This window comes from Anser anser, assembly GCF_964211835.1.
Source record: "Anser anser genome assembly, chromosome: 30".
Classification (NCBI taxonomy): domain Eukaryota; kingdom Metazoa; phylum Chordata; class Aves; order Anseriformes; family Anatidae; genus Anser; species Anser anser.
The window spans coordinates 3,030,895-3,051,658 of NC_139751.1; the positions used below are offsets into that span (position 1 = coordinate 3,030,895).

The 20,764-nt window shown below is 67.8% G+C and overlaps 3 protein-coding genes across 8 annotated transcripts; all 3 read right to left on the reverse strand.

Moving 5' to 3' along the window:
* Positions 1-299: 299 nt before the first annotated feature.
* ZBTB39 (zinc finger and BTB domain containing 39) lies at positions 300-8,254 on the reverse strand. 2 transcript variants are annotated; one of them, XM_083814462.1, is made up of 2 exons: positions 8,125-8,254; positions 300-6,555 (listed from the first exon to the last, which is right to left on the reverse strand). In XM_083814462.1, exon 2 carries the CDS (start codon positions 6,450-6,452, stop codon positions 4,311-4,313), a length of 2,142 nt encoding a protein of 713 aa, XP_083670588.1. In that variant the 5' UTR covers positions 6,453-6,555; positions 8,125-8,254; the 3' UTR covers positions 300-4,310. The 2 variants fall into 2 exon arrangements, with proteins under 2 accessions (XP_083670588.1, XP_083670589.1); XM_083814463.1 differs by lacking the exon at positions 8,125-8,254 and adding an exon at positions 7,045-7,289.
* A 247-nt stretch (positions 8,255-8,501) lies between these two features.
* Positions 8,502-12,092, reverse strand: TAC3 (tachykinin precursor 3). 4 transcript variants are annotated; one of them, XM_083814097.1, is made up of 6 exons: positions 10,279-12,092; positions 9,486-9,606; positions 9,294-9,402; positions 9,163-9,192; positions 8,982-9,035; positions 8,502-8,906 (listed from the first exon to the last, which is right to left on the reverse strand). In XM_083814097.1, exons 2-6 carry the CDS (start codon positions 9,585-9,587, stop codon positions 8,854-8,856), a joined length of 348 nt encoding a protein of 115 aa, XP_083670223.1. In that variant the 5' UTR covers positions 9,588-9,606; positions 10,279-12,092; the 3' UTR covers positions 8,502-8,853. The 4 variants fall into 4 exon arrangements, with proteins under 4 accessions (XP_083670223.1, XP_083670222.1, XP_083670220.1 ...); XM_083814096.1 differs by having other exon boundaries at positions 9,163-9,213; XM_083814094.1 differs by having other exon boundaries at positions 8,502-9,035; positions 9,163-9,213.
* Positions 12,093-12,485: 393 nt separating this feature from the next.
* Positions 12,486-20,540, reverse strand: MYO1A (myosin IA). Of its 2 annotated transcripts, XM_083814516.1 has the most exons (29): positions 20,312-20,540; positions 19,351-19,494; positions 19,088-19,203; positions 18,814-18,908; positions 18,614-18,718; positions 18,472-18,518; positions 18,302-18,365; positions 18,124-18,222; positions 17,933-18,036; positions 17,680-17,827; positions 17,426-17,544; positions 17,236-17,322; positions 17,095-17,160; positions 16,887-16,991; positions 16,543-16,605; positions 16,143-16,343; positions 15,703-15,929; positions 15,426-15,626; positions 15,243-15,336; positions 14,925-15,074; positions 14,655-14,723; positions 14,311-14,397; positions 13,970-14,044; positions 13,727-13,861; positions 13,531-13,637; positions 13,321-13,453; positions 13,093-13,245; positions 12,885-13,012; positions 12,486-12,725 (listed from the first exon to the last, which is right to left on the reverse strand). In XM_083814516.1, exons 2-29 carry the CDS (start codon positions 19,471-19,473, stop codon positions 12,602-12,604), a joined length of 3,225 nt encoding a protein of 1,074 aa, XP_083670642.1. In that variant the 5' UTR covers positions 19,474-19,494; positions 20,312-20,540; the 3' UTR covers positions 12,486-12,601. The 2 variants fall into 2 exon arrangements, with proteins under 2 accessions (XP_083670642.1, XP_083670643.1); XM_083814517.1 differs by lacking the exon at positions 14,311-14,397 and having other exon boundaries at positions 20,312-20,536.
* Between the last annotated feature and the right edge of the window lie 224 nt (positions 20,541-20,764).

The window sequence follows — 20,764 nt, forward strand, 5'->3', positions numbered from 1 at the left end:
TGCAGCTCACAGTGCTGGAGGCCAGAGCGGCCTCAGAATTATTTCACCCACAGCTTCACCCAGAGACCTGGCTCCAAAACCCTGCAGGTCCTGCAGCTCCCCTTGACTCCCCCCCGGCCTTCCCTTGTCCCCTCTCACGGGAAGCCGTCCCAGCAGCGCGTTCCTTTAGCACTTCCCAAATACCCGCTGCTCCTGGGCCTCGTCCCCAGCTTGAATTTGTCCAGCACCTGCTCCTGGCACTGGCTAACTATAAAAAGAATTATTATTTACTTTTTACTACAGAAACAAGGCACGAGAGGTCAACATTTTTCATTTTATTATTCTAAATAAAAACCACACTTTGTGCTGAACAATGGAGTATAAAAGAACCCAATGTACAACGATTTTAGACATCTACTATTTGGGGGGAAAGTTTACAAAATATACAAAACTTTACAGCAAATAGATAGTAAACACTTAAATATCAGGAGGTCAGTACCTACTATTAACTTAACAAAAAGGTTAGACAGCAATTCAACTTTTTTTTTTTTTTTTCCTTTCTTCTGCTTAATTATTTTGTTAAGAGACCCGGATCCTTCGAGAAAGGGGAGGACAAACCGGAACGGCGCGATGCATTGCGGGGGTCGGAGCAAGGCAGCTCCGAGCACCCTTCGCAGCGCCGCGGGGGCCGCTAGGGCCCCATCCCAGGCCTGGTGGGGCTGGCAGAGGGGCCGTGTGGGGCTGGGCCCGGTGTGGGGCCGGGGCCGGGCCCGGTGTGGGGCCATGCCCAGTGTGGGGCCATGCCCGGTGTGGGGCCGGGCCCGGTGTGGGGCCGGGCCCGGTGTGGGGCCATGCCCGGTGTGGGGCCAGGCCCGGTGTGGGGCCGGGCCCGCTGTGGGGCCGGGCCCGCTGTGGGGCATGCCACGCAGCCCCCCGACCACAGGGGAGGAGAGCTCCCTCAGCCCCTCTCAGCCACGGCCCCGTCCCCACACTGCCTCCGCGAACGAGAGCTCGCCGCCAATCGCAGGCAGCTTCACGTGGGAATAATTCATGACCACACAGGGAAGAAACCAAGACAGAAACGTCAGGGACCTGAGCGCTCTCTCCCCACCCGCACACCAAAAGCAGCCGGCAGAAGACGGGGTGGGCTTTTGCTTTCCTGTCCCTGTGCTCAGAAGGGTGGGCTTGCTTTGCCCGCTACTGTTTCAGTGTAAAAGCTTCTCTTTTTGGTTTATGTGCACAAAAGGCTTTTGCTTCACAGCTTAGCTGGACACGGGGCTGCAGGCTGTTACCACGCACCAGTGCCCCGAGGCGTCCCGAAGCTCATTGAAGCTCCTGGGGCATTTCGGGAGGGTCTCGAGGCTTTGAAGACTCAGCGGTCTCAAGCCTCCCTCACATCCTTCATAACAACCTCCAAAGCAGACCACATGCCAGGGCCCCGTCCACCAGCACACCTCACCACCATCAGGACAACGGAGGCGACCCTGTGCCTCAACGAGCCCCCCGGTGACATGCTGCCGGCCCCCAGCGCGCCTCCTGAGCTCTTCCCTTTGAGCCAGCAGGGTGGGCACGGCTCCTCGCTGCCGGGGGTCCCGCACCAAGGCCGCTGGCTGACCAGCAGCACCCCACAACCAGCACTCGGGAAGCGCAACTCTGGCTGACAGACACCCTCCCCACCTCCCGCACGAGCCACCTACCATCTCAGTACCTCTTTTCCTCTGTAAACATACTGCACGCACCAAAGTGCCAAGCGGACGAGTCCCGTTAGGCGTCTCCAGCAGGCAGTCAGCTGGCCCAAACCTGGCCAACACGACATGGACGGGGGAAAGGACGCGAACCCCTCCGCAGCCTCCACTTCCCTTTTTCCTCCCAAGTGAGGTCGGCTCCTCTGCCCCTGCCCCGTGCAGACACCGAAGTGGGAGAAGGAGGGCGCGCCAGTGCTCCAGGTGGGGGAGCAGAGTTCCCCTGCAGCCCCTGGAGGGGACCAGGGGGGAGCAGGAGGATGTGGCCCGAAGGAGGCTGCAGCCCGCAGAGAGCCCACGTGGGATCGGTTCGGGAAGGACAGCATGCCGTGGGGGGGACCCTGCACGGAGCAGGGGAAGAGCGTGATGATGAAGGAGCGGTGGAGAGGAAGCATTGCAGGCTGACCGCAGCCCCTGTTCCCCTGCACTGCTTGGGAGAGGAGGTAGAAGAGGGTGGATAGGAGGAAGGTGTTTTTAGTCTGCTTTTAGTTCTCACTGCTCTACGGTTCTTAACTGGCAATAAATTAATCTTCCCCAAGCCAAGGCTGTTTTGCCCATAACGGCAAGTGGAGGGAGATCTCCCTGTCCTTATCTCAACCCACAAGTTTCGGTCTCCCCTCACCTTGTATTGCTACGTAGCTCGTTCCACAGGACTTGGATGGGACTAAAGGAAGAGTTGCTTTCGATGGGGAAGGCTGTAACAGGAGTAAAATGACCCAGCTGGGTGGCCTTTGTACCTCAAGAAACCGGTACGGGACAGGAGAGGATGGAGGCTGTCATCTCCTCGGATGCTACATGTTAATACTCACGAGGTGCTTTGCATCTTCCACGCGCTTTGCAGATGTGAGCCAGTAATCTTCAGCACACTCCAGGGAGGTAGGTCGGTACCACAAGTGTTACCACCCTCATTTTACAGATGAGGAAACTGAGGCAAAGAGGTGAAGTGACTTGCCCAAGGCCACAGTGGAGCGGGGGGAGCAATCCCCAGGAATTCCTAGCTCACCAACAACGCGTCCGGACCACGCTGGGCTGCGGGTTGCCCCTTCGAGCGGAGGGGGAAGCGGGGTGATCTCACAGGGTTTGCAAATCACTAGTTTTGTTTTGTAACAGCATATCTTTGCAGAAGCACAGGAGCCCAATTTACGACGACTGTGGCTTGAAAGCGCTTCCTGTTTGTGAGGTAGTATGAGTTACCTAAGGGCAGTTATAACTCACGCCGTGGTATTTGGAAAATATGTTCCTCTCCACCTCTGCCCCACAGCAGGATAGCATGGGAACAAGCCGGTCCCACCCTTCCTGGTGTAAACACTGCCGGCAGGGCCGGCCCGGCCCCGGGAGCCCACACTGCAGCACACGCGGCTCCCAGCGGCTGCCCCGGCACACGCCGCGGTCACGGCGTCGCGACAGAAGGCGAACGAACTCACATCGGCACCAACACCGTCCTGCAGCGCTCGTCGGCGAGGAGACGCGTCCGGGATGCGGCAACCCACGGCGGCAGTGGTGGCAGCAGCAGGGGCCATGCCTCCGGCAGAGCTCCGTCCTTCCCGACGACACCGACGGAGAGATAAGGCCACGGTTTTGTCTTGTGCTCATGCGCCGGGATCACGCAGCCTCAGCAACGCTGCTCTCCTGCGGCTTCCAACACGACGCCCTGGGACGCGGCGAGCGCCACGTGCACAAGAGCGGAGGAGATGCCAGCACGCCCTCAGCAGCCGGCAAAAGCCGGGCACGATGACGCCGCTGCAAAGCGCCTCCTAGGAAGCAGCCGATCCCTCAGCACGGAGCTGCTGCCCTGCCTCGCTCGGCCGTTCCTCCGCGGGACCTCCCTGCTCGCAGCACCCATCCCCTCCGAGCAGCCCCCTGCTCGGGCTGCTCCCCGCCACGAGGTGGCCGGCTCCTTCCTTTCCCTTTGTCCAAGAACGGGCTCTTTGAAGACGGCAGCAGCATCACGGGCACGGCAGCAACATGCCCAGGGCCCCCAGCCGCCCTCCGTTGCCTGCCCCTGGCATCCCGCCTCACTGCCTGCTCAGCAGAGCCACAGTGGCAAGGCCGATCCTGTGACACAGACTCTCCTCACAATAGCAGCAGAACCCCAGTGATGCCTAGAACGAGTCTTTGTTTTCCTGTCTTTTTTTCCTTTTTCTTCAAGTCCAGCACCATCCTGCTCTAGCTCTGTCCCTCTCTACTGAGGTCAGGTGTCAAAATATCTTAGCAGCATCAGTTTGTGGGTAAGCTCAAACTGAGGGTTAGCCTAGTCAAGTGGGCTAAAAGGTTTAAAAATAAAATCTAGATTCAAAACCTAGTGAGAAATGCTAAAAACACAAAACTCATTGGCCTCTAACAGGATCAGAGGTAAGTAAACATGACGGACTTCTCAGAAACAGTGATGTAGCTTACGTGCTGTTGATTTGTACGATGCCAATCTAAAAAGACCTAGCAAGGCCAAAAATTAAAAAAATAATAATAATAAAAATAGAAAAAGAGGATTCCATCCATGACGCCTGACCATTAAATAAAATAAATGACGTTTCTCCACAGCTTCTGTCGCGAGCGTTTGCTCCTTTGCTGGCCCTGCCCTGCCTCACCCCATCAGCTGTCCGCATTTTTCTCCGCATCTTTGGAATGGATAATGTACATGAAAGTCTGCTCGATGGTGAAGTCCGGGGGGAGGCTGCCTTTGTGCACGCCTATGTGCTTGCTCATGAGGTTGAGCGTGGAGCTGTAGTGGCCGCACACGGTGCAGCGGTACATGAGGGCCCCTGAGTGCGTCCGCAGGTGGCACTTGATGGTGGAGCGGCCGCGGAAGAACTTGTGGCACACCTTGCACTGGTAGGGCTTCTCTCCGGTGTGAATCCTCCGGTGGTAGTTGAACTCGCTGGTGTGGGCAAACCTCTTCCCGCAGACCTTGCAGCTGTACTTACTGTTGCCCGGCTGGCTCTGCAGCGCCAGGTCTTCGCTCAGGAACTCCTCAGGCAGCTTCCTCTTCTGCAGGCCCTGCGGCTGGAGCCGGTCACCGAAGCTGGGTCGGATGTCCAGGCCGCTGCCGCACTTGTGCTGGCTGACGTGGTAGCGGTACGCCGCCTCCAGCTTGAAGCTCTGCCCGCAGAAGTGGCAGCGGAAAAGGGCCTCCTCCACGTTCTGGTGGACGGCCAGGTGCTTCTCCAGCAGGTGCCGGTCCACAAAGCTGTTGGCGCAAACGGAGCAGGAGAAGACCGAGATCCCCAAGTGAGACAGGGCGTGCCACATCAGGCTGCAGAGGCTCAGGTGCCTCTGATCGCATACGCCGCACGTCTGGCTTTTCAGGTTCACGTGGTCCAGGATGTGGTTGCGGACGGTGTGGAAGTCTTTGGCCAAAGGCTTCCCGCAGGCGGCGCACGCCAGCTCCGAGCCGGATCCTCCGCCAAACGCGCCGACCTTCCCCGGCAGCGGGTCGCTGGGGTGGACGATGACGTTGTTGTCGAACACCCCCTCTCTGCGGTGCAGGGTGAGCTGCCACTGGGTGAAGAACTTGGTCTCACACATGTCACAGGAGAAGAGGAAGATGCCGATGTGGGACAAAACGTGAGTGACCCTGGAGTTGCGGTCCTGGAAGTGGGTTTCGCAGACCTTGCAGTTCCCGGTCAGCAGGTCAACGTGATCCCTGGCGTGCTGGCGGATCAGCTGGATGTTGGGCTCCAGCACCTTCTTGCACACCTGGCAGGGCATGGCCTTGCTATCCCGGCTGTCGTTCTCAAAGGCCAGCTCTTCCTCGCTGTCGTCGCTCAGCTCAATGACTTCTTCCGACGGGCCCAGCTCCTCGCTGGCATCTTCGAAGTGCAGTTCGTCCTCGCCCAAATCTTCCAGCTGAAGCTCATCCATCTGCACAAAGCCCTGCTCTTTGGAGTGGTCGCTGTTGCTGGGACAGGAGTTGCTTCCCGTGGAGATGTCCAGGGAAGCGTCGGTCGTGAAGAAGCCACCTTTGCTGTAGTCACCGTTGCTCTGGACTTTATACTGCTGGCAGGAGCTCGTGGTGGTTTGAACGACGATGTTCACGCTGCCCAGGCTGGGCTGGGCTGCCATGCTCGCGGCAGGAGCGAACTGCCCCGCATCTGGTTCCTGCTCCGTCTTGGGAGGCTGCTGCTGCTGCTGCATCAGGGCAAGGGCCTGGCTGCCTTCGCTCGCGTTATTCCTGTCGTCCTCCTTGTAGCTGCCCACTGCCTCCCCGTGCAGGATGTAACCGCGCTCGGGGCCGAAATGCTCCCCGCCGCTCCGGATTTCCCCCAGGGAATGGTTCTGCTCGGAGGAGGCGCTGCTCAGAGGACCCGACCGGCCCTCGCCCACGGCCAGGGAGGGCTGCTTGGAGATGGCCGAGCTCTCCAAGTCGGGGAAGGTCGAGTGGCAGGCCTGCAGCAGGTCCTCCATGCCCAGCCGCTCCGCCACCTCGTAAATGACGCCTACGTTGATCAGGTCTGTGAAGAGCTCCGAGGTGTACACGAAGCTGAGGATCTTCTCGAAGTTGGCCGGGGTGATGAAGTCCACGACGTAGGTCCGAGCGGCGTCCAGCCCCGTGTTCAGAAAGAGGTTCTGGAAGTAGCCTGCGGCGCAGGCCAGGACGGCCTTGTGCGCGGCAAAGGAGCGGGTGCCCACCAAAATGGTGACGTCGCACATGGTCTCGGAGAGCCTGCACTTGTTGAGTTCCTTCAGCAGGTTGTTGGGGTGGTTGGTGCTGTGCAGCTTGATCCTCATGCCCATCTTAGCAGCTGCTTGGGGGTCCCTGTCCTGCTCAGCTGCTTCTTCACGCCCTCATCAGCCGCAGGAGGTGCTTGGCATCCAGAAAGTGGCAGGGCAAGGGGCTCTGCGGGGAGTAAAACGTGAAAAACTTTAACAGCTTCACAGCCAGAGAGGTGTCGTGGCAGTCTTACCTCAAACACCCCCCCTCCTGACAAGCGACTGGGAACGAGCGCAGCTCCTTAGGTGGAGACGAACCGGAACCCCTCTCGTACCATGAAATAAAAGAGAAAAGCCGCCGGCTCTGCCAGCGACGCCCCGAAGCTCCTGCTGCGTCCTGGGCGCCGCGCTCGGCTCTGCCGCCCACCGAGTGACGGGGGGGGGGGGCCTCACCTCCAGGCCTCTCCAGCACCGCTGCCTCGCAGACCCCTACCCCCAGACCCCCCGCCCGCCGCCCACCCTCGCTTCGGGTCTCCCCCGTGCCCACGTGGGCGCTTTGGTGGGGTCTCGCCTCCCCCCCCCCACCGCAGCGCTGGGCCCCCTGTGGAGCACCTCCCGGCCCACCCTGCAGCCCCCCGGCCGGCCGCCCCCTCCTGCTCACGATCCCCCAGCCCACCCTCGGCACCCAGGGCACCGAAAGCCCCCGATGCGTGGGGACACGAAGGGGAACCAGCCGAAGCGCGTCTCAAAAGCCCAGTTCGCTGGGGGGGTCCCACGCCAGCACCCTGGCGCCAGCTTCCTTAGCACGGAACAGGGGGGCGCAGGCCGGGGGGTGCTCGGCCAGGGTGCGCCCGCAGGCCTGCCCCTCGCCCCCTGCCCACCCTGGGGTGCTGTGGGGGGTCTGTGGGTGCAGGGGGAGCTGAGGAAGGGTCCCCCCCACCCCGGGATGCTGGGGGGGGGGGGGTCTGTGGGTGCAGGGGGAGCTGAGGAAGGGTCCCCCCCATCCCGGGGTGCTGGGGGGGGGGGGGTCTGTGGGTGCAGGGGGAACCGAGGAAGGGTCCCCCCCACCCCGGGGTGCTGGGGGGGGTCTGTGGGTGCAGGGGGAACTGAGGAAGGGTCCCCCCCACCCCGGGGTGCTGGGGGGGGGGGGTCTGTGGGTGCAGGGGGAGCTGAGGAAGGGTCCCCCCCACCCCGGGGTGCTGGGGGGGGTCTGTGGGTGCAGGGGGAGATGAGGAAGGGTCCCCCCCCAAGTCCGGGGTGCTGGGGGGGGGCTAAGAGACCGGGCAATGGGGGGGAGTGGAGGGGAGGCGAGGGGAAGGGGGCACGGATCTACCACCGAGGGAATGAGCACCGGGGGGGGTGGGGGGGGGGCACCGGCGGTGGGACACCGGAGGGGGGGGGGCACCAACCAGCCCCGACAGGGACGTGGGAAGTGGCCACGCTGCCGCGATTTCTGCAGGGAAGGGCTCGGCGGGGGGGGGGTAGGAGACCACGGAGGGGGGGGGGTGTCAGGGGGGAACCCGTGGGGGGGGCACCGAGGGGAGTCACGGGGAAGGAGGGGGGGGGTCAGAAAGGTGGGGAGGGGGGGTCAGATAAGTGAGGGGGGGGGTAGAAAGGGAGGGGAGGTAACGGGAAGGGGGGGGGGGGGGCGAGAGGAGCCGGGGACGGAGGGGGGCGGCGCGGCCCCGGGGGCTGGGGGTGTGTTGGGGGGGGCGGCCCCGGGGGGGTTGTTGGGGGTTGGGGGGGGGCTCCTTACCCGCCCGGCGCCCCGCACCATCGCCGCTCGCTCACACAAAGGCGCCGCCCCGCCCTCCGCCGGCCGCCGCCGCGACGAGCGCCCGCGCCGGCCGCCACCGGAGCCGCCTTCCGCCGCCCGGCCCCCGCCGTCGGGGCCACAGCGCCGCCGCGGCCCGGAGGGGAACTGCGGGGGGGGGGAGAACGGGGGGGGGGGGCACGGGGCGGGCGGGGGAGCCGGGGGCGGCGGGGGGAACTGGGGGGGGCGACGACGAGGGGAGACGGGGCAGGCCGAGATGTGCGGCGGGGGGGTGTGTGGGGGGGGAGGTGTGTGTGGGGGGGTCGCTGTAGCCCATGAGCAGCCCCCCCCCCCCAACCCCCGTGCCTCCTCCCCGCCCCCCGTCCTCTCCGTCTCCTCGCCGTGTCCCCCCCGGGGCCGCCCCGAGCCCGTCGGGTCCCGTGGAGGCGCAGCGGAGGCACAGAGAGAGCCAGGGCGAGGGGCCGCTTGTTTGGGTGCAGGTGCCCGTACAGCGCGGACGGCAGCGCGGCCCCGTTCCCGTCCCCATCCCCGGTCCCGGTCCGGGCCCCGGCCCCGACGGGCTCCCACGACGGCTCCGCAGTCGCTGCTCGCCTCCGGGCCCTGGTGGCCCCGCAGCCGCCGCCCGCTCCGAGGCGCCAGGACGCGGCCCCCGGAGCCCCCCCGCGATGCCCGGTGGGGGGATCCCGGCGCCGCCGCCCCCCCGGTCCCTCCTCACGCCGCCCAGCGCTGGGACCCGGCGGCCCTAGGGGCGTCCGGGGGGGTCCCTGGGGAGCAGGGGGGCTGCGGTCAGCCCCTCCGCTGCGGCTCCGCCGCCCCCCGGTCTTCCCCCGCCGCCCCACCGGGCTCCGCCGTCCGCTTCCCCATGAGCCCCACGAAGAAGTCGTGCATGTCCCCTGCGGAGAGAGCCCGGTGTCAGCGCCCACCGGGCCCGGCCCCGCTCCGGGCCCGCCCCGGGACCCCCCCCCCTCGGCCGCCGCTGCAGGGCTGGCACCGTCCGGGAGCGGAGCGGAGCGGACTTACGCTTCTGGGGAGACGCCGGCGCCGGGGGACCTGCAAGAGACAAGCGGGAGGCTGAGCGCTGCCGTCGGGGCGGGGTCCGGGACCGGGACCGGGACCGGGACCGGGTCCGGGACCGCCCCCCCGGCTCTCACCGGCGTCCTCCTCCCGCAGCAGTTGCAGCAGGGCGCTGAAGGCGGCTCCGGGGCCGCCGCGGGCTCTCCAGGGCAGCACCGGGAGCAGCGGCTCGGGGCCGGGGCCGCTCTGCGGGGAAGCGGGGGGGTGAGCGCGGGGGGGGGGGGCCGCCCGGTGCCTCCCCGACGGCCGCCCCGACGGCTCGGCCCTACCTGGGAGCGGAGCGCGGGGCCCGGCGGCGGGGCGGCGGCGAAGCGGGCGAGGGCGAGCGGCAGGGCCAGGGCGAGCAGGGCGAGCACCGCGCGGCTCCGCATCCTCGCCGGGGCGGGCGACCTGCGGGAGGGGGTCAGCAGCGGCCGGGGTCGCCCCTCGCCCCCCGGACGGTGCGGACCGGGGCAAGGTTTTGGGAGGGGAAAACAGCGGAACGAGAGATGGGGGCCCGGGGGCAGCCGGCGTTACTGGAGCGGTCGAGCAAACGCTCCCCAGCCCTTTCCAGCTGGGGGGGCTGCGGCACGGTGGGGGCATGGGGAAAAACTGGGGGGGGGGGGACGGGACGCGGTGGGGGGCTGCAGTGCAGGAGATGTACTGCAGAGGTGCTGGGGGGGGGGGGAGAGCATGGCTGCAGTGCAGAGCTGGGGGTCCCATGCCAAGACCCATGCCCATTGTGCCGGGTTTGTGCCGCCACGCGCCAGCTGGGGCAGTGGAAACGCGTGCAGGACGGAGCACGGACACGCAGAGGTGACAAGCACCCCCTCAGCCTTGCACACTCGCACGCGTTCACAGACACCCACACCAACACACACCCACCCTCCAACAGCCACAGCCCCCCAGGAAGGTCCCAGCCCCAGGCTTCCAGCGCCCCCCCCCAAGCCCTCCCCACCTTCCTTCACCCCTCTCTCCTCCTGGCCCAGCGCTTCCTGCAGCTTCCAGCTCCCTTTCGCCTTCCCCCAGCCCACGCTGAGCGAGGAGCGGAGGCAGCGGCCTCCCCGGGAGACCCCACGGTACCTGGCAGGGGGTGCGGGGACCTGCTCAGCCCTCAGCCGCAGTGCGGGCAGCGCGTCCCTCGCCTCTGGTGGCTGCGGAGCGGCAAGAAGCAGCGGGCAGCGGCCACAGGCTGTGCCGACGGCTCTCGGGCGCGCTCAGCCTGGAGGTGAAGCACCCCAGCGCTAGCAGCCGTGCAGAGCTAAATAAGGGGCTCTGCCCGTGGCACGGCGTGGGTGGGTGAGAGGAGAGCCGCCAATGGGGGCCGCGGGGGGTGGCACCCCCACCCTGCAGCTCAACGCCCACGCAGGCACCGTGACACCCGTTACGCGCGCAGTCACACCGCGGCCCAAGCGCGCCCACGTGGGCTCGCCAGCTCCCCGCCACGTCGTGCCGCCTCGGGGTACGGGGCCAGCACGCAGCCGGCGCCGTGCCCACGCAGCCCCCGGCCCTGCACACGTCATGCATGCGGTGGGACACGCAGCCGAAGATGCCACAGCCTGTTGGCACGTGTGCGTGCACAGCGTGCGAGCCGGCCCCTGTCTCCGGCACGCTGCCCTGCTGCCAGAGCCGCCAGTGAGCACTTCGGCTGCGCAGGCAGGCTCTGGGAGGGCTCACGGCGCAGTGGGTCGTGGCTGAGCTGCTGGGATGCGCACGCAGGTGCGTGCACGCACACCTGTGCACAAGCACGCGGGCTGCACGGCACGCACAGACGTGCACACGCACTCTCTCCGTGTGCAGCCCACCTGTGCCTCCTGTCCTGTCCTGGGGCTCTCCCCACCTGCCCGGTCCTGGTCCTGCACTGTCCGTGAGTGGCATGCCCAGCTCCGGGGGTCCCAGCAGCCCTAGATCCAGCCTCATGTCCGGCCACATTCCCCTGAGCCCCTCTGTGACCAGGATGATGGGGGCTTGGCCCCTTGCAGCCCCTCCAAGCACGGCCCAGCTCAGCCTCCAGGCTCGATCCTGCTCCCCCCAGCACTGGAGGGAGCAGCCCCCCTCAACCAAACCCCCCCCAAAAGAAACCCACAGCTGAGCCAAGATGGAGAGGGCGATGGGGGGAAGCCGAGGGGATGGGAAAGACCAGAGGGAGCCCAGCTCTGGCACGAGCCGCAGACGCCAGCCTGCAACAGGCGGCTGCGGCAGCCCCACGGGAAGGGAGGCGGCAGCGGGAGCGCGGTGGCTCACGTGGCACCACAGCCCGGGGCAGGGCAGCATCTGCAGTGCCGGGGACGTTAATTAAATCGGAGCTTGGCCAGAGACGGCCTAATTAATTAATAACACCTACTTGTGTGGTGCCAAGCAGCCGCGAAAAGCAGTGGTGCCCCGGGCTTGTTTACGGCTCTGGCCCCTCTCCATGCACGGGGGGGTCCCTGCGCTGGGAGGTGGCACAGCCCCTCCGGGGCATGGGGAGCATGGCAAGCCCTTGGAGGCACCCCCCGTGCACACACGTGCCCCCCACATGTGCCCGCACTGCCCAAGTGCCCCGGCACGCGTGCCCGCACATGCAGCCCGTGCACAGCAGAGCGCACCGCTCGCTCCAGGCCCACCTGGGAGCTGCTGCTGCCGCCGCCGTGACAGGGAGTTGTCAGCTCTCGAAGTTAACGCGGGTGACGTGTGGGGACAGGAAAAAAAAATCCCTCTCCTGGAGCTTTGACGCGTGCAGGAGAGAAAAGGCAGTGACGGGAAGGGGGGGCACGGAGCCACACAGGGACCCTGCAGGCGCGGGGCTGCAGCAGGGACGTGCAGCGGCTCCTTGGCGTCCCCCTGCACTGCCCTGGCCGTGGTCTCGGTCCCCGAAGGTGGCTCCAGTGTGGGAGCAAGGGGGGGCTCTGCACTGACGGGGGGGGTGCAACAGGGGGGTCCTGCAGCGGGGCGGGCTGACCGCGGGGGGGGTGGGAGATGGGGGTGGTCAGCGCAGGCGGCAGGGACCTCACGCGCCAGCTGCCTGCAGCCGGCCAGAAATTGCGCCTGCAGCCGAGCGAGCCGCTTTCCCACTTAATGGGAAAAGTGGCCGCAATTTGGGGCCTTTCCAATCACCGCCGAGCCGAGCGCTCGCCGCAGTCAGGCGGCAGGAAAGGCGCTGGGCTGGGGGGGCTCCGTCCCTGGGCTGGGCTGTGCCCCCCCCCCCCCCGCCCAGCACCGCGCTGCCGCATCCTGGGGCTCCCATGCCTGGGTCCCCCCCAGCGCTCCCGTGCCGCAAACAGGGCCACGTCCCCACGACACCGCCCGCGTGCAGACACCGAAAAAAAACCATTTAATGGGGTTGCGGTAGTTCTGCTGCTGGGCCCAGTGGGGCAGGGGCGAGGGGTGTGTGGGGGGGTGTGCCTGGTGGGCGGGGGGGGGGCTCTCAGTGGACCAGGACCTCCATCTTGTGGCTGCCCCGCTTCTTGCAGACGGGGACGTCTTTGCTGCCCTTGGCCGACTCCACCACGGTGACGGCCACGTCGCCCTTCTGGAAGCGGGTGGAGAACCTGGGGGGGGGGGGGCGAGGCGAGGGGGCGGGGCTCAGGGGGTGCACACCCTGCCCCGCCCCTCCCCTCTTGCCCAATCAGCTGCCTCCGATCCTGCCCCACCCTGCCCCACCCACCCAAGCCCCGCCCCTGCCGGCCCCGCCCCGGCCCCGCCCGTACTGGTCTGTGATGTGCAGCGCCAGGGCCTGGGAGGTGGCGGCCATCAGGGTCTGGTGCAGGCGCGTGACGAGCTCGATGAGGTGGCTGCTGACCAGCAGGAGGTCGCCCTTGGTCCCCGCCGCTGCGGTCTGCGGGGCGAGGGGGGGGGGGGTCAGTGCCGCCGGGACCCCTCCCTGCCCCCCCCCCGGCCCCCCCGGCAGCGCGGTACCTCCTTGAGGTGCAGGGCCAGCAAGCCGTCGGAGAAGCGGGTGACGGAGACGCCGCGGATGTCGCTCAGGCTGAGCACGGTCTTGGGCTGGGCGGCCTTGGGGTCGGCCAGCAGCAGGTGCTCGGCGGTCAGCAGCAGCAGGCGCGGCACCGTCTGCGGGGGGCGGTGGTGAGTGCGGCACCGCAGCCCCCCCACACCACCCCCGGCGGGGACGGGGACGGGGCTCACCTTGCCGTTGGCTCTGTTCACCTTCATCACGGTTTCAGCCATCACCAGCTTGTCCTTGGCCACGGCGTGGAGCTTCTGGTACTTGGGGTTCTGCGTCAGCCCCAAGTACTCGCCCTGGAAGGGCTGCTGCAGGCTGGGGACAGGGGCCATCAGCCGGTGCCACCCCCGTGCCCCCCTCCCCAGCCCCGAGGCCCCCCGGCAAGGCGGCACCTCTTGCTGTAGAGCGTCTTCTTGTCCTTGAAGAGCTCGCTGGCGCAGAGCTTGGCCTGCAGCAGGGCTTTCCTCTGCGGTGTCAGCTGGTCCCGGTACTTCTTGCACTGCCAAGGGATGGGGACAATGCGGCGCCGCTGGCACGGGGGGACACGAGGACCACACGACCCCCCCCCCCCATCCCCAGTGCCCCCACCTTCCAGTGGTAGAAGATGTTCTTCAGCTCCTGGTTCGCGCCCGCCAGGAACTTGTAGGGCGCCGGGGGCCAGGTGCGGTCCTGCACCGACATCGGCGGGAGGTTCTTCCGCAGCCCCACGAGGAACTTCTGCACCTGGGGAGGGGGAACGGCAGTGGGTCGGGAGGTCCCCAGGCCCAGCCCCACCGCTGGGGGGGTGGGGGCAGGAAGGCGCCGAGCCCCCTCTCCCCCTGCCCCGCTCACCAGCCGCCGGTAGATGAAGTTGGCCAGGCGCGTGCTGGCGCCGGAGCGGAAATATCGCCGGTACGTCCTGCGGACCTGTGGGGAGACGGCCGTCAGCACGGGCACTGGGACCTCACCACCGCATCCCCCCCCCCCCCCATCCCACGGGTCCCTTTGGGACGAGCCTGCATGCCCCCCCCCCCTCCCCCCCCCCCATTTTGGCCCTGCACGGACAGGACAGCCACCCCAGCCCGACAGGGTGGGCCAGGGCAGACAGACAGACAGCCCTGGGTGCAGCGGATGGACAGCAGGACAGAGCAGCTCACGGGCACGCGGCCCCACGGCGGGGCTGGCCCCGTTACCTTGTACCCTTTCCAGTAAGCAGAAATGGTGCTGGCGGCCAGGTGGCGGTGGCGCTGGACCTTCAGCTCCCGGAGGAGCCTGCGAGACTGCAGCGGGAGAGTCAGAGCCCAAAGGAGCCCAGAGGTGGAGCGAGAAACACCAACACACATAGGGAGCGAGAGGGAGAGAAAGGCAGGAGAGGAGGAAGGAGAGATGGAGAGAGATGGGGTGAGCCCGGTTCCCCAGAGCATGGCAGAGCCGCGGAGCCCCCCCCACCCCCCCACCGCATGCCTCCTGCCCATGCTGGGAGAGCCACCGGCCCTGGAGCACAGCCCCAAGCGCCCGCAGGGTGCCCGGCCCTCACCTTCCAGCCCCGCGCGTACGCCTGGAGGAGCAGCGCCGACCGCTTCATCTGCTTGTACTTGTTCTTTTGCTGCAGGGGGGAGCGTGGGGGCAGCGGGGTGAGCAGGGGGGCTCTCACCCGGGGACCCTCCCCCAGTGCCCAGACTGGGCTTCGCTTTCCAGGCTGGCTCCCGGGGGTGCAGAGCGCTCCCCCCCTGCCACATCACCCCTTCTTGGGACGAAGATGGGGAGGGTGCAGTGCAGCCAGGACCTCTGCCTATCCCCTCCTCACCGCATGGCCCCGGAACCAGGCGGAGATGATGATCTGGCTCTTGCGCATCAGCTGGTACTGGGTCCGGCACCGCCAGCCCCGAAACATCTTCTGGATGAGGGTGGCGAGCTCGCCTATGCGCTCCTGGCGCCGCTTCTCCAGGTCAAAGAGCTGCAGAGAGTGAGGGCGAGCTGCGGGGAGCCCCTGGGGGCTGCACCATCGCCCAGGAGCCCCCTCAATGCGCTCGGGGCTCACAGCAGGGCTCGAGGTCTGTGGGGCAGGCCCCCACCCTGCATCAGACCCTGCCCTGCGCTGGGTCCCCCCCGCGCCTGGACTCACGGTGCGTGGCGAGCGGATGAAGATCTTGGTGTAGCCGTAGGCCAGCTCCTCGGGGGGGAACTTCAGCTCCGACAGCAGCACCTCGGTCCCCTCCCTGCACAACAGGGGCATGAGGCTGCTCAGACCCCTCCACTCCGCGGCCGTGGGGCTGTGGGATGCTCCCCTGGTCCGATGCCCCCGTACCTGTCGCCGCCCGCCCAGCGGGGCCAGGTCTTGGTGCCCAGCATCTTGTAGCGCTGCAGGAAGGGGCTGTAGAGCTGGCGGAAGGCGTAGCCCGCCCGCCGCACCCGCACGTTCTCCATCAGCCCCAGGTAGCGGATCTGTGCCAGCACCAGCTCCGGCGTGAAGAGCATCGCCGTTTTGGTGTCGTTGGGCTTGATGCACCTGGAGGAGGGTGGTGGTGGGCACAGGGGGGCTCCCGCCACGTGCCTGGTGTGCGGGGTCCCCCCAGGGCCGGTACCTGATGTAGTTGGGGTTCTTGGAGTAGAGGTTCTTCATCAGCGTCGCCACCGAGGTCTTGAACTGGGAGCCGGCAGTGGGGGGCAGCTTGAGGGAGACTTTCTGGGGGTCGCCCTCGGGGAAGAGGGAGCGCAGCAGCGTGTGCCGGGCGGCCCACATGGCCTGCGACAGGTCACGGAAGAGCAGGTCGTTGTTCTTCTCGATGAAGCCCGTCACGTTGTAGGTCACCTGGGTGCGGGAGCAGGGTCAGCACCCGGGGTCCCACCACCCCTGTGGGCGGGGGAGCGCTCAGGTGGGAGAGAGTGGGCAGCAGAGGGAGGCGCCGCAGCCCCTGCCCCAGCCCAGCCCTGCAGGCGTCTCCTGTGCAAAGCTGGGAAGAGGACCCGGGCGCCCCGGCTGCACCCAGGGACAGGGCCACGGGTGCCCGTGGGTGCTGCGGACCTTGCCGGCGTAGTGGTGGATGCGGAAGCAGCGCTGCGGCAGGCTGAGGTCCGTGACGTGCTTGGCATTCTGCGTCTCCTTGCTCTCGTAGTGCTTGTGGGTGGCGAAGAGCTGGTTCAGCTTGGTGACGAAGGTGTCCTCGTTCACCACGCCGGGCCGCAGGCACTCCTCGTCCAGCATGGCCAGGATCCCGCACTTGCTCTGCGCCGCGGTGGACAGCGTCAGCCCCAGCCCACGCTGCACCCAGCGCCCCAAAACACTGCCAGCACAGACCAGGGGCTCCATCGAACCACCCCAGCCCGGGTCCACTCCAGGCTCAGCCCCGGCTTGCACAGGGTACAAGGGAGGGGAGCTGGGACCCCGACCCAGACCCCCCGCACGTTGGTGGGAGGCAACTCACATTCTCGATCAGTTCACAGATAATGCCGTTGTCAAAAAACTCCACCGGCGTCCACTGGATGCCCTGGGAGCAGATGGGGGTCAGACACGCAGACCCTTGGACACGCACCGCGTGGATCCTGCCCCACAGACACCCCCAGCTGCTGTGGGGCAGGAACCGGATGCCCAGTTGTGGGGACAGGGATCCCAAATCCCTCCCTGCCTTCCTGCTATTGAATCGTCTCCCGGCAGGGAGCGGGGCGAGGAAGGGACGTGCTGCAGAGCCGTCTACGGCACTTCCCCATCCCTGTCCCACCGAGGCTCCTCAGGGCCACAGCCTGCCCGAGCGGCACGAGCCAGGGGTACCTCTCGGATGTATTCCTCCTGCTCCTCCTTCAGGGTCATCAGGATGAAGATCTGCTGCAGCTTCTCGTTGCAGTAGTTGATGATGAACTGCTCAAAGCCGTTGTCCTGCGAGAGAAGGGCCCCGAGTCGCAGGTCCGTGCTGGAGCCCCCAGCCCTGCCCTACGCCCCCCCAGCAGCAGGAGGGGCCCAGGTGGGTCCTGCCGCTCACCTGGAAGATCTCGAAGCCGTAGATGTCCAGGACACCCATCACCTTCCTCTGCTTGCCCGGCTTCACCTGGGAGACGGCGGGGTGCTGAGCCCTGGCTGGGCAGGGGAGGGGGCCCGAGGGGGGCTGGTGCCCAGCGCTCACCTGGATGCTGGTGTTGATGCGGTTCACCAGCCAGTCGAAGAGGCGGCTGTAGATGTTCTTGGCCAGCGCGTCCCGGCAGTAGTAGCCCTGGGGCGAGGGGAGCAGGGCTCGCAGCAGATCCCGGGGGGGCTGCCGGGGCACGAGCCCACAGCGGGGGGGGTGATGGGGCAGGGGGAGAGGTGCCGCTCACCTGGGAGACACTGAGGGCGGTGAGCACGGTCTCATCCCGTGCCTTCACGGTGCGGGAGCACAGCGCCTGCTCCAGCGTGCCAGGGTCCAGCTTGATCAGCTCGCAGATCTCGTGCAGCTCTGTGCGGGGCTGGGGCTGAGTGGGGGGGCCTGTCCCGTCCCGTCCCGTCCCATCCCATCCCATCCCATCCCATCCCGTCCCATCCCATCCCGTCCCATCCCATCCCGTCCCACCCCACCCACCCCGGGCCCTACCCCGTGGCTCGGCGATGCTGCAGGCCTCCATCCCGCTGGCCTGGTAGCAGCTGCTCAGCTCCACGTTGCCCAGCTTGAGCACCACGGCCGTCACTTCCAGCAGCGCCGTCACCTCGGCGGGCGAGAAGCCGATGACCGCCATGGCGTCCTGGGCACGGGCACGGGCAGCTCAGGGGATGGGGAGGGCCCCAGGGCATTTGGGGAGTGGGGGGGGGGTCACGGTTTCCCGGCCCCCACGCTCCCCCAATGGTACCTGCATGTCGCGGAAGTTGGCTGCATCGTCCATGCCAGGCAGGCTGGAGCTCTCCCGGTTCAGGTAGCCGTAGTGCTGGGAGCCCTGGCGGAGCTTCAGCTGCTCTGGGGGGGCAGAGGGGGCTCAGCCACAGCCCCCCCAAGCCCCTGCCACCCCCCCCAAGCCCCCCGTGCTGGGGGGCCCAGACTTACGGAGCAGCTGCGCCGAGCCGCCGGCCAGGAGCTGGTAGAAGATGTGGAAGTTCCTCTCGCCCTTGGTGTGCCGGACGATGCGGGATTTCTCCAGCAGGTCTGCAGGGAGGGGTGAGCGTCACCGTGGCACGGGGCCGGGACCCCGGGGGGGGGGGGGGGGCAGTCAGTCCGTACTCACAGTTGCTGATGACCCCTCCCAGGGGCTCGCCCTTGAAGTCGAACTCCACGTCCATGTACTTGCCCTGAGGGACGGGGCTGGGATCAAGGCCAGGGACCCGGCAGGGAGCGGCAGCCCCGCTCCCGTGCCCCCAGCCCCGCTCCCCGCCACCCCCCTGCCAGGTCACTCACGAAGCGGGAGGAGTTGTCGTTGCGGATGGTTTTGGCGTTTCCGAAGGCTGCGGGGGGAGGACGGGGTAATGCAGCAGTGGTCGGGGGGGCCCGGGGAGGCTGAGCCGAGCCCCGGGATGGGCGCGGGGCGCGAGGCGCTTACCCTCCAGCACGGGGTTGGACTGCAGGAGCTGCTCCTTCACCTTGTCCACCTCCTCCCCTTTGCTGCACACGGCCGCCACGTAGGACATCACCAGCTTGCTGGCCTCTGCAGGCAAGGGGCCGTCGATACCAGGGCCGTGCTCGCCCGTCCCGCCGCCCCCCCGCAGCCCCGCAAGGCCCCGCGGGGGGCCCAGCCTCTACCTGTCTTGCCGGCGCCGCTTTCACCGGTGATGAGGATACACTGGTCCCGGTCCCGGTCCCGCAGGGAGCGGTAGGCATCGTCCGCGATGGCATAGCTGGGGGCAAGCAGGGGTCAGAAGGGGGCTGGAGGGGACCCAGGGGCCTTCAGGGGGTGCCGAGAGCCCTGGCTCTGGCTGTAGGGATGCCCCGAGTCGACTCCCCCAGCCCCCGAAGCCTTGGGACCCCCGCGTGGGCGAAGCCCTTAGCGGGACTGAGGAGGGTGCCCGGTGCTCACATGTGGGGCTTCACGGCGAAGAAGTTGCAGTTGTGGTACTCCTGCACCTTCTCGGGGGTGTAGATGGGCAGGGGCCGGTAGGGGTTCACCGAGATCACCACATCCCCGATGTACGTCTGCGGGCGAGCGGGACAGCGCGTGTGCACGCACGGCCGGGAGGACCCAGCCGGGATCCCGGCGCTCCCCTCCCACCCCAGTGCAGCCCCGTGCAGCCCCCCCCCCGGCCCACAACCCAGCCCCCGTGTCCCCGTCCCGATGCCCACGTAGATGTCGCTGCGGCGGAAGCGCTCCTGCAGGGTGCGGAGCAGCGACTCCTCGGTGAGCGGGTCCAGCAGCACCAGGTCCCCGACGGCCTCAGCGTCCAGCAGCGTGGCGGCGGCTTCCATGGCCGGGCAGCTCCGGGGCACCTGGGGCAGAGCAGGTGGGGGCTGCGGACCCTTCCCCGAAACGCCTCCGGATCTCAGCAGCCCCGGCACCAGGTGCTCCTCGGTGGGGTTGGGGAAGTTCTGGGGGGGGGGGGGGTCGCAGGACGCCCGGCTCCTGCCCACTGGTGCGGGGGAAGCGAGGAGCCCGGCCAGGAAGCCGGGACACCTGGGTCCTATTCTTGCGGCAGGGATGAATTCAGCCTCCGCTTCCTCTTTCCTGGCAGGGGGGAGCCGGGGGCGGGCGGGGGCCGGGCTGGGGGCTGGGGGCGCTCCGCACCCCGGGGCTCTTCCGAGCCCGCTCCACCCAGCCCCGGGCTCCGCACCCCGGCGACCTTCAGCCCCGCTTCACCTTTCCCTTTCCAGGGCTGTAAACCCAGCCCCGCTGCCGGGGCCCGGGGAAAGTTCACCGGCGGCGAGGTGGGGAAGGGGCGAAGGGGGCGATGGAGCCCCCCCCGCCGGGAGCAGCCTCCCGGGAGGACGGGAGCGGCCGGGGCGAGGCCCCGCAGCCTCCCCCCGGACTGGGCGCCGGGCACGGACCCCCCCCCCCCCCGCGCTGCTGGCTGCGGGACCCCCGGGGCGAGAACCGGGCTTGTGGGGAGGGGGATTCGGACCAGAGCCCCCCCCCCCCCCAGACCCCCTCCCGCAGCCCCGGGGCAGCCCCGCGGTGCCGGGTCCCGGGGCTTCCCCCCCGTGCCGGGGGTCCCTGGGGACGCGAAGCCCCCCGAGACGTGGGGTGGTGGCCGGGGTGCTGCCCCCCCCAGCCCCATCCCCAGCGGCTGCAAAGGGGCCGGGGACTCACCTCCCGCTGGCAGGACACCGGCTGCTGGAGCTGCCGAGCCGGGGCTGCTCCGGATCCCGGTGCTGGGGCTTGGCCCCGGCCGGCCCACGGGGGGGGCGGGGGCCCAGGGCCCTCCCCCCGGGCACGGAGCCCGGCCGAGGGCAGGGAAACTGAGGCACGCAGCACGCCAAAGCCGCCGGGCCCCCCTCGCAGGGTCCCAGCCCGCTGCTGTGCCCCCCCCACCACCTCCCCCCCAGCAGGAACAAGGAGAGAAATTTAATTGTGGTCAGGCAAACAAAGGGAGCCTCCTCCCGGGGCTCCGGGAAACCGGGGCAAGGTACGGGGCCGGCAGGCACCCGGCCTCTCCTGCGGCGAAGGCGCCCGAACGGAGCCGGCAGCGGAGGGGGTGCTGCCTCCGCTCCCCCGTCCCCGTCCCCAGGCACTGGGCGATGTCCTGGGCCAAGCCAGCTCCCC

Bases quoted from the DNA above. Each gene is read 5' to 3' on its own strand.
- ZBTB39 (XM_083814462.1), bottom strand. From the start codon at position 6,452: ATGGGCATGAGGATCAAGCTGCACAGCACCAACCACCCCAACAACCTG.
- MYO1A (XM_083814516.1), bottom strand. From the start codon at position 19,473: ATGGAAGCCGCCGCCACGCTGCTGGACGCTGAGGCCGTCGGGGACCTG. The intron at 18,366-18,471 runs GTGAGTGACCTG...CCCGTCCCTCAG, and splicing joins ACGACAACTCCTCCCGCTTC to GGCAAGTACATGGACGTGGA. The intron at 14,398-14,654 runs GTGAGGGCCGGG...CTCCCGCTGCAG, and splicing joins CGTACGCGCGGGGCTGGAAG to TCTCGCAGGCTCCTCCGGGA.
- TAC3 (XM_083814096.1), bottom strand. From the start codon at position 9,587: ATGCGGAGCCGCGCGGTGCTCGCCCTGCTCGCCCTGGCCCTGCCGCTC. The intron at 9,036-9,162 runs GTAAGTCCGCTC...CTCTCTCCGCAG, and splicing joins GCCGGCGTCTCCCCAGAAGC to GGGACATGCACGACTTCTTC. The intron at 8,907-8,981 runs GTGGGGCGGCGG...CCTGCTCCCCAG, and splicing joins GAAGCGGACGGCGGAGCCCG to GGACCCCCCCGGACGCCCCT.